Here is a 20228-nt window from a genome sequence, read left to right as displayed (position 1 = left end):
GGCTCTGTTCTCTGTGCTTCCAGTTAGTATCATTAGTCATTAGTATCAATGATGTCTTAGAGTCTTAGATGGAGTATAGGATATTCCTGAGACTTTGTTTCACTACCATATTTATTTTTTCTTCCCTTTTTAAAAAATTTATGTATTTTGAGAGAGAGAGAGAGGGCGCAGAGGAGGGGCAGAGAGAGAGGGAGAGAGAATCCCAAGCGTGCGGAGCCTCATGCTGGCTCAAACTCCTGAACTGTGAGATCATGATCTGAGCTGAAATCAAGAGTTGGACACTTAACTGACTGAGCCATCCAGGTGCCCCTGCCATATTTATTTTTTATGAAAATATATCTTACTTATTGTTGACTTGGCAAGAAAACAATGTTTTTAAAACTTATTTGGAAATAATTTCAAACTTTTAGAAAGGTTGCAAAATTTAAAACAGTACAAAGAACACTTGCATAATCTACATCCAGATTCACCTGTTGTTAACATTTTTATCCTGTTAATGATTTGTGCAGTGCCCACATACAAGTTCATGTGTGCTCTGTGTGTGTGTGCATTTTCACACTCATAATTTTTATCTGAATCACTTGAGTATAAGTTCTATACTTCATGGCCATTCATCCCTAAATACTTTATTTCCTAAGAATAGGGATATTCTCTTATGTTATCTGAATAGCTACTAACTTTTGTAAATTTAACTTTGATGTAACATTTTTATATAATTTTCCATTTATATTCCACTTTTGTCAGTTTCCCCAGTAATGTCCACAATAGTATTTTCCCCTCGAGTATAGGATACAGTCTAGGATCATGTATTAGTTGTCACGTCTCTTTCTCCTGCTTTAATCTGGAACATTTCTGTAGCTTCTATCTTCTATGACATTGATTGACTTTTTTTTTTAAAGTTCATTTTTATTTATTTTGAGAAAGATACAGACAGCAAGCGGGGGAGGGACAGAGAAAGAGAAGGAGACAGAATCCCAACCAGGCTCCACGCTTTCAGTGCAGAGCGTGATGCAGTGCTGGAACTCATGAACTGTGAGATTATAACCTGAGCCAAAATCAAGAATCAGACACTTGGAGTGTCTGGGTGTCTCAGTCAATTAAGTGTCCGACTTCACCTCAGGTCATGATCTCACCATTCGTGAGTTTGAGCCCTGCATCAGGCTCTGTGCTGACAGCTCAGAGCCTGGAGCCTACTTTGGATTCTGTGTCTCCCTCTCTCTCTACCCTCCCCCGATCATGCTCTGTCTGCCTCTCTCTCTCTCAAGAATAAACATTAAAAAAAAATTTTTTTTAATTATCAAAAAAAAAAAAAAAGAATCGGACATTTAACCAATTGAGCCACCCAGGTGCCCTGTCATTGACAGTTTTGAAGAGTATAGCCTCCTTCCCCTGCTTTTTTAGAACATTCCTCATTTGGGAATTGTCTGATGTTTTCTCATGACTAATTCAGTTTATACATGTTTGGCCAGAATACTGCAAAGGTGATATGTTCTTCTTAGGGTATCACATCTGTTGGCACACTTTGTCCATCTGTTCTTTGTTGGCACTGTTTTCATCACCTGGTCAAGATGTTGCTTGGGTTCCCAGTCTGTAATTATAATTCCTCTCATAAATTAATCAACTTTAAGACTATGCACATATCCTGCTCCATGTCAGTTTCTTCCTAAACTTAGCATTCATTGATGGTTCTTGTCTGATTCAGTCTTTATTTGTTATGATTGCAAAAAGGTAATTTCCAGACTCTAGCACTCGGTCAACATTACTGGTTGGCACTTGGCATTCTAATATAAGGAAGAGCTCTCAATCTCTTGTATTTGTTTATTGATTATTGCTATGAACTCATGAATTCCTGTTTTTTTCCAGTATTTTATAATTCATTACTATATATGATTATTTTGATGTTCAAGTTGTCCCAGACTTGGATGGTGGGAGTCTTATCAAACTGGGTCCTATGTCCTTATGACATACATCCTCATCACTTTTTGGGACACTTTGTATTTTCTGGCACAGTAAAATATTCTAGGATCACCTTGAATCTCCCCTGCCTCTGTTTCTCCAGAGCCCCGTTTCCTTCGGGGGGAGTGGAACTGGAGACCAAGATCTGGGCACTAGCTGTGCTTTTTCCTACTGGAATCTCTATTTGCTAAGATAAAACTGTACCCTACAGATTATTTTCTTTGGACTTTTAGTTACTCTTTTCGTGTGGAGAAGTGGTTATTTTCACTAAGTAAAATTTTTGTCCTATGGAAAAAAGTTTGTGTGTAATAAATAAGCATAGAAGTCAAGATGAATCACATAAAAGAAGCTTGTTACTTAATTCTTGTTTTGTTTTTATTTTTAAAGTGGAATTGTTAAATTACTAATAGCATAAGAAAAAAAGTCTAGTGGAAATGTTTTGGACGTATTATCTATACTTGGAAATGTTTTGAAATGTTTTCTAGGGACATTTTCTTTTCCCCTGATACTTTAACATAGCTATCTGGTGATAGTTATTACAAGTTTCCTTACCTAGTTTTGTATTTGGTTTGTTCATTTTCAGGTCTGCTGAAGTCATTTCTAGTACTTTCTCAAAATTTACAACACTCTTGTTTTTTTCAGGCTGTCAAAAGACATAATCTGACTAAAAGATGGCTTATGAAAATCATTGATGAAAGAGTAAGTTGAAATTGCTCAAGTCGTGTTTTCTTCCTTTTTTATCTGTAAGCTAATTCCTCAGGGAGGAAATGTTTTAATATGTGTATTACATTCTGGAGGAAGGAGATTTTAGAGAACTGTCATTGTATCCATTCTCTATCATTACATGCGCTCATTTCAGCCCCCTGCCCCTGCACCTTGAGTCAGACAGGCAAACACAGGCACCTAGGCAGAGACGGGTATGCGCACCCTACCCCCACTCTACTATTTTGTTTGGTTTTTAAATGGAAATGTTTGGACTTATACAAAAGTAGAGAGAATAGTGTAATATACTTTCATGTATTTGTTACCCAGCTTTAATTAGTTATAAATACATATCCAATCTTGTTTCATCTATATTCTACCAACTCTTCTCATTAAATGCCACTGGATTATTTTATTTTATTATTATTTTTTTGCCACTGGATTATTTTAAAATAAACCAGCATATTATTAGCTTGCAAATATATATTGTATCTTGAAAAGATTTTTAAAAATGCTTTTAGAAAACATACCCACAATAAATGACCATACCTTTAAAAAATTACAGATAATTCCTTAATATCAAAACTTGAGTAGTCATACACATACCTTTATGTACACACAATATTTGGATCTCTGTCCAGATAGTTGAGGGAATAGGAAAGTCTGATGGTTCTATTCTAGTGAATGGAATGCTATACTATGTTCTAAGAACTGAGTTCTACTTCTAACCAAGCATACAAATTACTCTCTGGCCTGGGCTAATTTATGTAATCTTTCTGACACATGGTTGGCTCAGTGTCCTCATTGGCCTGATATTTATCACATACTGTTGTCATGAAAATGTGAGTTCACTTAGTTTATTTGGATACAGCCTATTAATAATCATAGGCTATAGTAATTACAAACCAAAACAGGAGATAACGACTTGAGCATTTAAAAGAAATAGTTGTTGGGGCACCTGGGTGGCTCAGTCAGTTAAGCGTCCGACTGCGGCTCAGGTCATAATCTCGTGGTTCACAGGTTCAAGCCCCACATCAGGTTCTGTGCTGACAGCTCAGAGCCTGGAGCCTGCTTTGTGGATTCTGTCTCCCTCTCTCTCTCTGCGCCTCCCCTGCTCGTACTCTGTCTCTCTCTCAAAAATAGATAAAGCCTTTAAAAATAAATAAATAAAAGAAATAGTTGTTGGCCTACAGAGTTAATTAGCACTAAGAAGATCTATTTTTCAGGTGTTTTCTGTTTTTATGAGGTAAAGACCATTAGAAAATTCAAGACAGAGATAACTTTTTGGTTTAATGGAAAATAACATTTGGCATTTGTAGGGAGGGATATTTAAGAGTAAAAGACTAGGCTCAAGTCTCCCACATTGATCTTTAGATTTAGTGCAATTCCTATAAAAACTCCAGCTGCCTTGTTGCAGAAATTAACAAGCTGATCCTGAAATCCATATGGAAACACCAGAGACCCAGAATCGCTAAAGCAATCCTGCTAAAGAAGAAAGCTCCAAAGTTATAGTAATCAAACTGTGGATTATTGGCACAGCATAGGCATACAGATCAATGGAACAGAATTGAAAGTCCAGAAATAAACCCATAAATTTATAGTTGATTTTTTTGATAGGGGTGTGAAGATAATCCAATGGGTAAAGAATAGCCTTTTCAACAAATAACATCAGGACGACTAGATATCTGCGTGCAAAGAATGAATTTGGATTCCTATCTAACACCATATGCAAAAACTAACTCAAAATAGGTCAAACACCTAAATGTAAGAGTTAAAACTGTAAAACACTTAGGAGAAAACATAGACATAAATCTTTGTGACTTCAGGTTAGGCAGTGATTTCTTAGATACGATATCAAAAGGATAAGCAATAAAAGAAAAAGCAGGTAATTGGACTTAAACAAAATTAAAAATTTCAAGAAAGTGAGAAAGCAGTCCATGGAATTGGAGAAAGTATTTGCCATATATATATATATATACATATGTATATATACATATATACACATACATATATATACATGTATATATATATATATATATATTTGATAAGGAATAAGTACCTAGAATATGTAAAAAAAAAACTCTTAAAACTCAACAATAAAAAGACAAATTACCCAATTTAAAAATGGGGAAAGGATTTGAGTAAACATTTCTGCAAGGGAGATCTACCTATGACCAGTAAACACCTAAAAGGATGCTCAACATCTTTTCATTATGGAAATGTGAATCAACACCAGAATAAATTACTCCTTTACACTCATCAGGATGGCTATAATAAAAATATGAACAATAATGAGTGTTGGTGAGGATATAGATAAATTAGAAACTTTCATACGTTGCTGATGGGAATGTGAAATGGTATAGCTGCTTTGAAAAAAATTTGGCAGTTGTTCAGAAAGTTAAACATAGAGTTACCAAAGACCCAGCAGTGTCACTCCTATATTTATACCCAAGAAATGAAAACATGTGTCTGCACAAAATCTGTAACAAATGTTCACAGCAGCATTATTCATAGTAGTCCAAAAGTGGGAACAATGGAATATTATTAATACTTTCTCCAGTTAAAAAGAATCAGGTACTGATATGTGCTCCAACATGGATGACCCTTAAAAATGTGCTAACTGAAAGAAGCCAGATACAAAAAACTACATATTGTATCACTGCATTTTTATAAAATGTCCTGAGCAAACAAATCCATGGAGACAGAAAGTAGGTGAGTGGTTTGTTGGGGGATGAGAGAAGGGAGAAGTGGGAAGTGACTGCTTAATGGATACAGGGTTTCTCTTTGAGGCGGGAAAACAGTGTGAGATTAGATAGTGGTGATGGTTGTACAACTTTGTGAATATACTGAAAACCACTGAATTGTACATTTTAAAAGGGTACATTTTACAGTATGTGAATTATGACTCAATTTTTAAAAAATGTAAAAGATTGGACATAATTTTTTCCCCTGGGATCATTGCTAGTGCCATTTTCTTCTGATTAAAAAATAAAGAGGAAGGGATATATTTCCTTGGCAGTAGGGTCTTTGTGGATGTATTATTATAAAAGTGGCTAGATGTTCTTAGCCTGAGATTTACATTTTTTGGTTTCTGGAATATAATGTGATCAGGTAAAGTAATCACCCCCGTTACTTTATGGAGCTTGGTTTCTTTGGGGTGGGGCCTGGTTATGATCTTTCCTGTCCTACACACCTTTTCTTTATTAAAACCATGGGCTTAACAGTTAAAATGTATAGATTTGAATCCTATCCCCACCATTTACTAGCTATGTGACCTGTGGCTCCATTTCCTCATCTGCAACATGGAAAAAGCATTAATTCTTTATTTGGGGGGAGGGGGGAGGTTTCTAGGATTAAAAAGATAATGTCTAAAGTGCTTAAGTCAGAGCTCAGTTAAGTCAGTGTCTCATGATTCCTTGGGCTTTTGAAGGAATTAAAAATTAAGCTAACCCCATGTCTGGGGTGATTTGTGCATTGAGATTATTCCCAAGGTATTCTTTTGAGGGGTGATTTGTAATTAGTGAATGTGTAGGACTTTAATATTTTAATTTTATTTTAATCTTATTGTGTACTAAACAATATATACTAATTATTTTTATTCTTTATTAATTCTTCAGGGCAAAAAAATGGTGCTTTTCTTTATAAAATATTGATAATTCATCAAACTTTGTTTGCATTTTGTTTGACTATAGGAAAAAAATTTGGATGACAAACCATATCGTAATATCCAGGAACTGGAAAACTATGCTGAAAACACTCAGAGCTCTCTTCTTTATTTAACACTAGAAATATTGGGTAAGTCTTTTTTTCCGGTTTTATAATTCTGTTTTCAAAGAAAATACCTCTCAGACTTCACTCTTTCATAATCTGACAGTCTAAATGGTTTAACACGAAGGTTTTCTTCACACCATCTGTAAAGGAATGGTTTTTTGTTTGTTTTTCTTTAGCAAAAAGGGGAATATATATATCTTTCTTTGGAGTGCAGACTAATCAAAATACTCAGGCTCTCATAAAAGTACTTTAGCTACCTCATGGGAATGCTGTAATCAATAATCTGGTAATTACAGGTGATTTTTCTTTTTCACGTGTCTCCTACAATTTGGAAGACCTGGGGCCTGACTCTTCCTTCCCTGTCAATAAAACTTCCCCGTGTAAGAAGAAATAAAAAATAGAAAATATAAAGCTGAGTTTCTCAAAGTTCTTGCAAGACTTTTCTTTCTCTGTCCTCTTAAAAATAAAACAAACAAATTTAGATGATCCTTTTCCTCATCTACTTTGTTTTAAGTTGGTGAGGTCTTATTGTAATGAGGAGATTGTTTGGATCAAGGACAATGCCCTCTCTTTTGAAGAAGGTAATATATCTTTATGTCACCCTAAAGGAGTAACACAAGTCCCTATTGAGATTCCCAGGCTCATTCCGCCTGTATGCCCGGTGACATGTTTGCCAACACAATGAAAGGAGGGAGCAAAGAGCAGACGGTTTGTCAAGCGTATACTTAAAATGAGGTCATATGGAAATTGCATTGAGGAGAAGAAACGGAAGACTTGTAATGTTTTTCCAAGATAGCTGATTAAAATTCCAAATGTGTTCTCAGTGTTCTGTAGTCTGAGGAAAACACTTTCATTTAAAAGTTGAGGTTCAGAAACCTGTTCAGTGGTAAACAGTCAGCTTGTCTTTGTGCCCAGTTTTGCTCACATAAGTCTTGTTTTTCAGATATAACACACAAGATAAACACCTACTTTTACATGTTTAGGTGATTTCTCCAAGCTGCCTCTATTGATTTGTTGTGCATGTAAGCCATGTTGCTTCATTTCTAAAATCCTAGGTGTAAAGGATCTTCATGCAGATCATGCCGCGAGTCACATTGGAAAAGCGCAGGGCATTGTCACTTGCTTGAGAGCAACGCCCTATCATGGTAGCAGAAGAAGAGTGTTCCTTCCCATGGAAATTTGTATGCTGGTAAGGCTGTTACTTGTTTCCTCTAATAATTTACTTCAGGAACATGGGGAGGGACATTATCTCTTGGTTTTTTGCTTCATCTGTTCAAGTAACTGCTTTGAAATGAATGCTAATTGCTTTTTTGCCCCAGTTATCACATCAGAATTTTATCAGTCGGGCACCTGAGATCAGTGGTGGGTCCATATGTTTCCTTGCTTGTATAATTTTGTTCTACCCGCAACTGTTGTTAATTAACATCTTGTCGCATATTCTTCTAGGAGTGTGTGTGTATGTGTGTCTGTAGGTGCAGACATGTGTGTGTACATGTATTTTCAAAAACAAAATAAACATTGTACTGTAGATTCTATTCTGTCACCTGTTGTTCTTGAACTAAGGTAAAGTGTGCTTTTAGATTCCTAACGTAATGTGTATTTTCCCACACAGCATGGCGTTTCACAAGAGGATTTTCTACGGCAGAACCAAGCTAAAAATGTGAGAGATGTGATATATGACATTGCCAGCCAGGCACACTTGCACCTAAAGCATGTAAGTAGGCTCTCTGCCAAATTATTTAGGAAACTACTATTTCTAGATGTGGCTGTTCCTCGAACATAGTTAGGGTTCCTGGTCTTTACTCCATTTCTCATTGAAATCCCAGTAGATTTATCTCAGGCACTCTTGAAAACTTTCTCCAGTTTTTTATGGTCCCCCTGTCTCCCTCTCAGCGATGAACACATCCTTTACCGAGCAAGCCCAGCCTCAGCTTCCTCGGTGAGCTCCTTTGTGCTCTGTGCACCCACCAGCTCTCACTCTCAGGGGACAGGCTGTCTCTGCCCTGCCAGGGCTGATGGCTCCTCTCCCAGGAGCTCATGTCCTCAGTGTCCGCAGCTGGCCTGATAACTCACCCCTTTTCTAGGCAGCCTTCGGATATTCTGTGGCACATTTCCCCCCTCCCGGTTAAACTTTAGTGAGTAAGTGGCTACATTCATTGTTACCTCAAGGCCAGCAGGACCATGGCACCGTTCGTTGTGCTATCATTTCACTTCCATCCTGCCTATTCTAATAATAGGCATCACTAAATAATCTCCTTATTGCCACATTAGGGGACACTTAAAACTCTCATTCATGCTAACTCTTTCTGCTATTGACATCATAGACGTTTTTGCTCCTTGAAACTTTCTTTTCTTTTTTTTTAATTTACACCCAAGTTAGTTTTTTTTAATTTTTTTTTTAATGTTTATTTATTTTTGAGACAGAGAGAGACAGAGCATGAACGGGGGAGGATCAGAGAGAGAGGGAGACACAGAATCCGAAACAGGCTCCAGGCTCTGAGCTGTCAGCACAGGCCCGATGCAGGGCTCAAACTCACGGACTGTGAGATCATGACCTGAGCTGAGGTCGGACGCTCAACCGACTGAGCCACCTAGGCGCCACTACATCCAAGTTAGTTAGCATGTAGTGCAATAATGATTTCAGGAGGAGAATCAGGTGATTCATCCCCTGGTGTTATATAACACCACCTTGAAACCTTCTACTATCTTCTTCCCTTGGTTCTCTGACTTAGCTTCTAAACTGGTTCCTGATTTCTCCTGCATATCACTTTAGGTGTTTTCCTAACAGTTAGTTCATCTTTTCTCAATCTGTACCTTGTCTTCTGTTGACTCCCCCACATTTCTTTTTTTAAAAGATTTTATTTATTTATTTTTAATTTTTTTTTTAAGTTTATTTATTTTGAGAGAGGGGAGGGGCAGAGAGAGAGGGAGAGAGAAAATCCCAAACAGGCTCTGCACTCTCAGCACAGAGCCCAATGCGGGGCCTGAACTCATGAACTGTGAGATCAAACCTGAGTCAAAATCAAGAGTCAGCCTCTTAACTGACTGAGCCACCCAGGCAACCCTTTAAGATTTTATTTTTAAGTAACTTCTACACCTGATGTGGGGCTTGAACTCACAACCCTGACATCAAGTCTCAGGCTCCAATAACTGAGACAGCCAGGTGCCCCCTTCTCCCCTTTCTTGAAACTATGTCCTTCATCTGAATCATGCTATTCCTTCCTGATTCTCCTAGAACCATTACTTCATTTTAGTGTCTCCTGAAAACTTGGTGGAAACTTTATATCTCCCTGATTCTCATGATGCTCTTTCTCCCTGGTTCTTCTTGTGAACCTTTTTCTTTTCCATTTGTTTGTTTGTTTGTTTTCTGAGCCTCAGTGGATCCTAAAGACCTTGTCATTTACCTGCAAACCTCAGGTCCCTTGTACTTGCTGTTTTTCTGCTTGGAAGATGTTCTTCACCCCCAACTCCTCCACTCCCAACCTCATAGGCAGCATCAAATATCACCTTATCAGAAAGATTCTTCCTGGCTACCTTATCTAAAATAACAGCCTCCTTTTCCATCCCCTCAGTCCCTTTACCTGGCCTCGCACTTCTCACTGCCTGACACAGAATGTAAGTGACTTTGGTTCTATGCTGCATTCTTCAACATCTAAAGTGCGTGGTACATTACAGGCACTCAGTAAATTTTTGTGAAATATTAAATAGGTAATTAGATTGTAAGCTTTTTGAGGGCCAAGATTCTATATTAATCTTTTTCTGAATTTTCTGAAGCATAGTTCTCTACCACAATGGAGGTATAGGTAAAATACATGGAACTTTAGATGAGAAATCACTTAAAACTAGCAGAGTTTTAGATAAGGTCTGAGAATACAACGGAATCATAAATGCAGGAATGCCCTGAGTTGGAACCTGACTAGTCCCAGTTGATGGACACTTAAGGCATCTGAAAAATACAGATTCCCAGGCCTTACCCCCTGGTGATACAGTAAACCTGGGATGGGGCCAGGAATTAAAATTTCCAAATGATTTTATTTTTTTAATTTTTTTTTTTCAACTTTTATTTATTTTTGGGACAGAGAGAGAGCACGAATGGGGGAGGGGCAGAGAGAGAGGGAGACACAGAACCGGAAACAGGCTCCAGGCTCTGAGCCATCAGCCCAGAGCCCGACGCGGGGCTCGAACTCACGGACCGCGAGATCGTGACCTGGCTGAAGTCGGACGCTTAACCGACTGCGCCACCCAGGCGCCCCTCCAAATGATTTTAAACACCAGGTTTGAAAACTACTGGTTTGTAGGTTATGTGAAATAGGATCCTGGAACACAGGCTTGGAAGGGTGGACCGAAGGAAGATAATAGAGTTCGGGAAGATTTGAGAGGCACTGGAGCACAGTGGATGACAGTGCAGACTCTGGAACCAGAATCTGACTTTCAGTCCTAGCTCTGCCATTTCCTGATCACATGATCTTCACCTCTGCCCCTCACTTTCCTCCTCTGGGAAAGAGGGTCATATTAGGGCTGAACTCAAAGAGCTGTGATTTGGATAAATGAGTTAATGTGTGTAAGACTTTATAACGATGCCTGGCATATCATAAGTGACATGTGAGTGGGCTCCCTTCATCATCGCCACCATCAAGTAGAGCAGTGACAGTAGTGTTGCACATTAGAGAACCTGGCCAGCAGTGTTTGAGAGGAATTTGGGGGGTGGGAGATCAGTTAGGAGGCTTATTTAGGAGAGAGAGAAAGAAGGTCTGACTTAGGGTAAATGTTTAGATATGTTTATATAGATTTATACACACACACAACAGAGGAGGAATCAACTAGACTTTACAGATTGGGTGGTAGCAGGATCGGGAAGAGGGAAGGCTGCACAGAGTTCAGGTTTAGGTGATGATGGTGCCGTTCAGAGACTACTGTGAAAAGCAGCGGTGTGCTGGTGCTAACCAGGAGCCTCTGGGCCAGCTGTTGGACATCTCTGAATTTAAGGGGATTTGAGGCCACCTAGGGAGATGGGCTATTGAAGACTGCAGGATTGGGACTTTGAAGGGAGGTCAGAACTGGAGATAAAGATTGGGGAGTCATCCACATAGAAAGCCTCTGGCTAAAGTTCTAAGTGTGGGTGGTGTTGCCCGAGGAGAAAGTACATCTAGACATGAGGACCAAGGGCAGGACCCAAGGCCCACCTCCACTTCTCAGGTAGAAGGGAAAAAAGGGCCAGTTACTAAGAAGAAGGGAAAGGAACTAATGGCCAAAGAAGTACGTGCACTGAGAGTCAGTGTCTTGGAAACCAAAGGAGGAGAAAATTCTAAGAAAGGGGAATATTAAAGTTTTGCATGCTACAGAGAGGTTGAAAAGATGGGTATGGCGGTTAGTAAATTTTGGGTGATCTTGAAAAGAGCAATTCTAGTAGATGGTTGAGGGTAAGACCAGAGTGCAGGGGGTTAAGATGTCAGGAGGTAGAGGCAGTATCTGACCATGTAAACGAAGACCCGCAGACAAGAGTGGGCTTGGTGAGCGCAGGATGATGGGCATCAGCGTGAGTGGATCAGGGCTTTGTGGTCCAGGGTAGTAGGGAGTTAGGCGGGATAGAAGAGGTTGGAGCCAAGATGTAGAAGCCCTGGGATTCCAAAATGAAGAAATAAGACTTGGTGTATCAAGGGGTTAAGTTAAAGAAAGTAAAAATTAAAATAAATTTTAAAAAATTTTAAACAGAAAGTAAAATAATTCATTTGGCAGCCTGTATAAACTGAATTAAAGGTCGAGAACCAGGCAGGAAGATCAGTTAGGAGGCTCTTACATTCGTGTAACCAGAAGATACTGACGGTCGAAGCTAGGGAGGTGCAGGGACTTCTTAATGCAAGTATTTCCTCACTCACCCCTCACCACAGAGCTGGAGGGCCAAAGTTGTGGGTGTTATTAGGCAGCTGGAAAAGGCCAAAGCCAATCCGTAAGAAAGAATGAGATTCTTATTAAAGTACCTTTTCCGGAGTCTTTTAGGCTTAGGAGATTAATTTTAATTGGCAGGAGAGCTATTTTCTGACCTTTCAGAGAAGCCCTAGCTGTGTTGTTAAACTCCTGGTATTGCTTTGTGTTCACTTTCAGAGGGAGAGTGTTTATCTCCAGAAATATTTATGTTTGAAACCGGTTTCCTTTTGTCTTCCTTTGTAGGCTAGGTCCTTCCACAAAAGTGTTCCTGTGAAAGCATTTCCTGCTTTTCTTCAGACGGTAAGTGGATTAACAGAGAAGGCTGGTTAATTACTGAAGCAGATGTGTACGATCTCTTTTTCTGTTTTATAAAGTTCCCAATGAAGTTCTTTAGTTTGGAGTCTTTGTGTTTGCTTCCCTCCCTTAATGGTGGGTTTTGTGAGTTACATTCAGCTTTTGATTACGGTCATGCCTGTAGTTCGCAGAGGCGGGTGAGTGGAGTCGCCAGACTCCATAGGTCTATACAGGTGCGCGCCCGCGCACACACGCGCGCGCGCGCACACACACACACACACACACACACACACACACACCACTAGCCAGACTTTCCCTTTGAACCAAATCCTAATTTGTGAATGTCCAGTTGAGCTCTAATTATGAGGTCACGTTTCACCTGTATTTAATGGAATCTTCTCCTAGTTGTAAAAACTAAATTCTCAGAATGGAGACTTAGACAATATAAAAATAATAAAAGAAAATAACAATCACCTATCATTCTGGGGCCCAGACATAACCACTATTTATTCTGTTCCTTTTTTTTTTTTTTTAATGAATTTCTGTATATAGTTGAAATCACACTTTACATGTCATTGTCTTATCAAGCGTCTAGCCACATCATTAAATATATTTGTAACTACAATATTTAATGGCTATATAATATTCTATCATATGTTTGTACCTTGACTTCATTAACTATTCCTTAAATTGGATATTATAAACTATTAAAAATGAACATAGAATTCTTAGAGATGGAAAGTTGATCATAAAATATTAACTATGACTTAATGTTACAGAACATTATGAATAATGTGAGCTCTTTTTTCTAAAAAAAAAAAGACAGCATGTGAAAGTACATCAAAATATCTTCAAAGTTTTTTTCTTTCCTTCTCTTTAAAATTTTTTTTTCATTTTTTTTTTTTTTTTTTGAGAGAGAGAGAGAGCGAGCGAGAGCGCATGAGCAGGAAGGGGCACAAAGAGGGGGAGACAGAGGAGCTGATAGCAGTGAGCCTGATGTGGGGCTTGAACTCATGAACCGTGAGATCATGACCTGAGCCGGTCAGATGCTCAACTGACTGAACCACCCAGGCATCCCTCTTTTAAAAATTTTAATGCTACAAATGAATCTGATATATCTATATATGTATGCATGTGTTATAAAGCCTAACATCACAAATACCCATGAACTCACCACTCAATCCAGGAGCTAGAATGTCACCATTAAATCCCACTCATGTGTTTTCCCCCATCTCATCCCCCTGCCTCTGCCTGCCTCCTCCAAGTAGCTATCCTGAATTTTGAATTTATTAACCTCTTTCTTCTATTCCACAAAGGCTTTTCCCCATTTTACATATTCCTAAACAATACATTGTTTAGTTTTATTTTTGAGCTTTATAAAAATGGATCATACCTGTTTATGTCTTCTAGGTCACACACGCACGCGCACACACACACACACACACACTCTCATCCTTATTACTTCATCTAGCTATAGTACACTCATTTCACTGCAGTATACTTCATTTTGTGAATAGTATACCTTTTCTTTTTTTTTTTTTTTTTGGTCAGAGACCTTCTAGATTGTTTCCAGGTTTTTTGCTAATATAACACAAAGCAGCTGTGCACATTCATGCACATATCTCCTGTTATATACAAGTTTAGGGTTTAAAAAGTAGATGCTGAGTTTGTACGTATCCTCCTCTGTCTTTAAGTGTATAGAAAAAAAGTCTGGGAGAAAATACAGTCCTTCTTGTTGTCTTTTGGCTCATAGTCCAGAGAATCCACAGCAGGATCTCTGTTGGATCACACAGGTTGTACTGCAGACATTAGGGGGAGCTGTGCATGTGGACCTAGAGGGCAAGAGGTGCCTCTTAGGAGTTTGTGCAAAACCAAGTGGATTCTCTGTTAAATAAATAAATATTTGATAAAATAAATTTTATTGAAATAAGATTAAAAGGTACAGATTAAGGGGCGCCTGGGTGGCTCAGTCGGTTGAGCATCCGACTTCGGCTCAGGTCATGATCTCGCGGTCCCGTCCGTGAGTTCAAGCCCCGCATCAGGCTCTGTGCTGACCGCTCAGAGCCTGGAGCCTGTTTCGGATTCTGTGTCTCCCTCTCTCTCTGACCCTCCCCCATTCATGCTCTGTCTCTGTCTCAAAAACAAATAAATGTTAAAAAAAAAAAAAATTAAAAAAAATAAAAATAAAATAAAAGGTACAGATTAATAAAAATAACTGAAAACCATAAAATAAAGAGCACTGTGTTCCATCCTGTTCCTCAATCCTCAAGAAAGCTGTATCGAGTTTTATGTGACGGGGGAGGCATGGGGTGATATTTATAGGGACCTGTGATGGTTCTCCCAGGTTGCAAATTGTTTCTAGCAAGAACATGGAGACCCATTAAATTTTTCTACAAAATAAGTTTATAAATGAACAACTTGAGCTCCTCATTTCTGTGGGAGTGGGGTGGAGTGATGGCATTCACTGTCCTTGACTGAAACACCCCTTTTGTTTTCTACAGAATCTAGTAATAAGACCTGACAAACAGTAATTTCTCTAATCTTTTACACATTTCTGCCATAACCGTATAAATTATGATCAGAATTGGCTTGGTATTTCTAGTACTAGCTCTTTGATCCTGTTTTACTGGCCTAATAGAAACTTCTTAGAAGATGCCTTTGGGGCATCTGGGTGGCTCACTTGGTTAAGCATCTGACTCTTGGGTTTTGGCTCAGGTCATGATCTTTTTTTTTTCTTTTAATTTTTTTTAATCTTTATTTACTTTTGAGAGAGAGAGACAGAGTGTGAGCCAGGGAGGAACAGAGAGAGAGGGAGACACAGAACCCGAAGCAGGCTTCAGACTCCGAGCTGTCAGCACAGAACCTGACACGGGGCTTCAACTCACAGAGCATGAGGTCATGACTGAGCTGAAGTCTGATGCTTAACCGATGAGCATCAGAGCCACCCAGGCGCCCCATTTTCTTTTAAAAACTTAATTATTCTATGATCTAATGATCATTATTCTCCTTTCCCAGGTTGCCCTGGAGGACTATTTAAAGAAAATTCAACAGGTGGATTTTGACATATTCCACCCATCTTTACAGCAGAAGAATACACTACTACCATTATCTTTGTATGTTCAGTCATGGAGAAAAAGATATTAAAATAATTTTATGGCACTGATCTTTACTTTTATTAGTTTTACAGAAGTATACTAGTTACGGTTCTTGTTTACAAATAACAGGAGGTGTTTACTTAAGAATTTTTAGGATGGGTGTGTGCAGCTCACAGGCTTGATGAGATGTTGCTGGGGGACCAGAGTGCCACAACACTGCCCAGGCTCTGCCACAGGCACCAGGGCTGTCACCAGCAGCCCAGACAGTGTCGGTGTCTGCTGTGCTCTGTCAGGTGGGATCCCCCAGGAGGGAGTGTGGTTTGAGCTATACTGATGCTGCAGGCCGTGTTCAGCCACCAGGGGGCAGGAGAGTTAACGTCTCCTCCCTGCCTCACCGCTGGAGAAGAGCACAGGGGCTCAAGGAGCACCCAGCTTGCGTGTGGAGCAGCCACAACTCCAGGGGCCAGTACAGCTGGGGGTCATGAAGAGCGAAGTTAATATTCGAGGAGTGTCAGTCACTATCGTGAGGGCTTTATCTCCCTAACATTTCGTCTTTACGACTCTGAAAATTTACCATGATAAAAGAACTTCTTTAAGGTAAGCTAGCTGGCTGTCAAGAGCTAGAACCCTAATTTGACTTTAAAAAGCTGACTTGAAAGTTTCACTGTTTTTTTTTAACCCCGCTGCTTTCAATCTGTCCCTCAGCGTTATGACCAAAACTCCATTAACAAAATGTGTATTAATGTAAAGTATATTACCAAAATTGTATTGAGCATTCATAAAGGGGATACTACATTTTTAAAAACTAGTATACTGGCTAAGCTACTAGTATAAGCTCTGGTTGTATACTTTCATCCATGTTCTCATTTGATTTTGAAAAAGAGAACTAAGGATTTTTGGGGGGTAATTAAAAAATATTAATCATAAAATATATACTAACTACAAAAAACGTAGTTGTGTGCACTTGCTGGTCATTGGAAGATCTGGACTCTGAGTCTCTGACTGCAAGGCCAGGGTTATGCCACAGTTTCCTTTTCCCGCCCTTTCAGTGGTCCTGTCTCCTGCCCACTCACACCTCTGGTGTTCCGTCCCTCCATCTCATCTCTAAACCTTCGGTTGGAATTAGTGCCTACTTCCATTGTGAATCAGTGATGGCTTAAAATACTACATTTTTGCAAAAAAAACTCAAACCGAGAGCTGCTTGAGGGCAAGACTACATTGTTTTATTCATCGTGGGGTTCCACAGCACCCAGAATGGCTTCTGATATATAGAGTACGTAGAGAATAACTAGCGTGTGTGTGAACATGCAAGGTGGTTGTATGTGTGAGTATACTCTTGACAGTGATGCTGAAGTTATATCCTTATAGTTTGATTCTGTGACTTTAGAGCCTTTTAGCTTATCTACAAGTGGCTAGTACAAGGAAATGGGACACGTTCCTCTTGGGATTCGGAATGGCCCAGAGCTGAAGAGTTCATCAGAGACATTCTTTGTTAGGAAGCATTGCCTGTGGGTCTTCCCAGGTCAAATCTGGCAGCAATTGTCTACTAAGCATCTTGGTTCCTGTCTAAGGGTCTTAAAAAGAAGGGTTTAAACACACAAGTGGATTACTGGATTCCTTATTGGCTCAGAAACCAATTTACTATTAGGTAAATAATTTCAAGATACTCTCTAAGCCATTTTAAATTTGATGCTTAGAAATTTGGATGAACTCAAGTTTGCAGTCTCCTGGAGATTAAAGTGGGGTCTTACTCAGTGACATTTACCGTACTATTAACTTCATGGCAGAAAAGACACTCCCTTAGATGGTGCCAACATTGTTTTTCACTTTTCAAATTTCTGGGATTTTTTTTTATTAGAGCATTGTAAAGGAGTCTGATACGTTTTCAAACCATGTAAGATGTATTTTGGTATTGAACAGGTGGAAAGCAACAGATGACCAATGTTAAGTATAAATTACAGATTAATCTCAATGTAGGTAAAGTTGCACATCGTCATAAAATACGTTCTGAGTAGTTCCCACTCAACTGGCGGGACTCTTCCTCTCTTTTTGATTAAATGTCTCCTTTTGACAAAATTAAATTACTCTTGAGAAACGTAACAGCAGCTAACACTCAGCGGAGCCCGAATTTGGACAGATGAAAGCTCTGTACCATTATGCATTAATCTTCACAGAGTTACTTCTCTGTATTTATTTTCCAAAGGATAAAACTGCCTCAGAGATGTTCAGTTCGAGGTCACATAGCCATTATAACTAGAGCTGGATGTCAAACCCACATTAGTTCATTGCCAAAGCCCACAACCCATGTATTTTTACCATTCTTGAGACTGTAAAATAAACGGCCAAGTTTAAAAGCTCCAGGGCACGACTTTTTCAAAAAGGAGTATTATTGTATGTATTTTAGGTACAGATTAGGTTAAAAAGTACGGTTACATAAATTCCAACTACAAATTAGGTGAGAGAAATAAATAGGCAACTGGAATAGATACTAAGTGCTGGCCACTATACAGGAGAGACAGCTGTCTCTATACAGGAGAGACACGTTGCCACTTTGGAGGTCAAAAAGGTCTCCCAGAGAAGGCAGCATGTGACAGTGTCGGGAAGGTTGGGTAGGACCCAGAGTTTGGGGAGGGGTGTAGCTGTAGGGAGGTCCTGGCTGAGGCGGCAGTGGGAACAAAGGCCAGGAGGCAAAACGGATAGCCTGTGTGAAGACCCAATATTTTGGCTTTAACTTAAGTAAAAAAGAAGAGAATGTAATGTCCAGAGTTCTCAGAAAAGTCTGTGAATAAAATGTGGCCACATCCTCTGGTCCAGTGAGACATTCTGAATGAAGATCAAAGAGTTGTGAGTTTATATTTTGCCTGTTTCACCAAATCCCTACGTGCCCTTGAATCTGTTTTAGCTCTTATAAATAGGATTTCTCTGAAGACACTGGCCTAATAACCTTGTCCAGAAAGATCCACAAAGTTGTAAACATTATGCAGACAGTTATTGAAAACAAAACATTATCCTGTTTGTACCTGTAAGGAGGACTGAGCAAGAAACCACTAACACCCAGAATTGAGAAGGGTAATGGCAGTGGGTTGGAAGGAGGGGGGAGGAGCTGGGGAGTGAGGGAAGAATCCATTCAGTAACTGGCACTTCAACAAGGCCTGCTTTCTCCTCTGAGAAACATATTTCTTGGCTACCTAAAAAGGTATTTCTAAAAAATTCAGACCCTTCAGATCAGAAAGAGGGTGATAAGCAGGGAATGTCATTACATTTATGGAACAATGGATAGATGGATGTGAGTTTTTCCATCAAATCGGTATATACCAGGTAAAGGGGTTTGTTCAGTAAAAGGGATATTTGGCACATTAAATATGTAACTCATCTGTAGTATAAGCTGAGTAAAGACATTTTAAAAGTTTAGATACAGAGCAGTATGGTGTTTTCAAGCACTTCTTATAAGAGTGTGGGCTTCTTATAAGAGTGTGGACTGCCTGGGTTCAAAACCCAGGTCCACCACCCTGATAGCTGTGTAACTGCAGCGAGTTACATGAACTCCAGTGTCTCAGTTGCTCCATTTATAAAATGGGCAAAATTATATCTATCTCAACAGTTGTTATGAGGAGTGAATGAATTAATACGCGTAAAGTGCCTAGAACAATGACTTAGATGTTCTAAATAAACATTAAATGATGTGTCCGTAATACACAGAAGTCACACACCGGCAGCCCGAACCAAATGAGGCCGGCAGGCAGGGCCTCTGAAAAAGAACAAGACACTGAATGCCTTTGGGCAGAATGTGTACTCTGCATCCGGCCTCAGGCCCCAGGACAGGGGTCTCCCACCCAGCCCGACTCCTGTGTCGGTGTTACTTGCCTGCTCTCTAAGCAGTCGTGCTTGCTGGAGAATTTGTGGGTGGTGGATTAATAACAAGGGAACGCCAATCTGAGGCTGGCTTCACAAGCAGGCCCACTTTCTCCCCCAACCATATGGTAACTGTTGTTGGTGCATCTGTCCCTCCCTCAAAGTTCTCTGAGTGCAAGACAATGTTTTATTCATCTCTGTGTCCCCAGAACCTCCCATAAACCCTGGTGCCACTCCATGCACCTTTGTATCTGAATGAACATGCTGTGGCATAGGGGTGATGGGCGCTGAGGGGATGTGAACACGATGGGGCTCGTATGTGCAGGCTGAACTGGGGGTGCGTGTCAAGGGCGTGGCTGCTGCGTGGTACACAATGGCGTTCAAGAAACAAGGCTGTTGGGCACCGTGCAAAGCAGGGTGTGAGTGAGGAAGGAAAGATAAAGAAATCACAGACACACTCAGGTGTCTGGATTTTAAGAACGGGCACGAAATTTGAAAATAAATACTTCGCAAATGGTCCATAATACATGTATTTTGTATATATGCACACGGATATTATTTGCAGTATTACTGGTGTAATCATTTCTTGGATAAGGAGTACCTTTGAGTCAAATATGAGATACAGTGTCTTTA

General features: G+C 39.6%; 2 protein-coding genes across 9 annotated transcripts in view; one reads left to right on the top strand and one right to left on the bottom strand.

The window, feature by feature from the left end:
• NDUFAF6 (NADH:ubiquinone oxidoreductase complex assembly factor 6) overlaps nucleotides 1-16053 on the top strand; it is a 31885-nt gene extending 15832 nt beyond the window's left edge. For all 3 annotated transcript variants that reach the window (XM_047088834.1, XM_047088833.1, XM_047088832.1), the window contains 6 exons: nucleotides 2599-2655; nucleotides 6351-6453; nucleotides 7485-7618; nucleotides 8042-8143; nucleotides 12598-12654; nucleotides 15664-16053. In XM_047088834.1, the coding sequence (XP_046944790.1) occupies nucleotides 2599-2655; nucleotides 6351-6453; nucleotides 7485-7618; nucleotides 8042-8143; nucleotides 12598-12654; nucleotides 15664-15792 (582 nt within the window). In that variant the 3' untranslated portion in view covers nucleotides 15793-16053. The remainder of the gene's footprint in view (nucleotides 1-2598; nucleotides 2656-6350; nucleotides 6454-7484; nucleotides 7619-8041; nucleotides 8144-12597; nucleotides 12655-15663) is intronic.
• The window catches only part of TP53INP1 (tumor protein p53 inducible nuclear protein 1), a 156957-nt gene that overhangs the window by 112326 nt on the left and 24403 nt on the right, over nucleotides 1-20228 (bottom strand). The gene's annotated exons all lie outside the window — the stretch shown is intronic.

The sequence above is a fragment of the Lynx rufus genome, unplaced genomic scaffold, assembly GCF_022079265.1.
Source record: "Lynx rufus isolate CCGP_SWC_20201006 ecotype Redwood Valley unplaced genomic scaffold, mLynRuf1.p SCAF_26, whole genome shotgun sequence".
NCBI lineage: Eukaryota > Metazoa > Chordata > Mammalia > Carnivora > Felidae > Lynx > Lynx rufus.
This window is presented reverse-complemented; position numbering and strand designations above follow the sequence as displayed.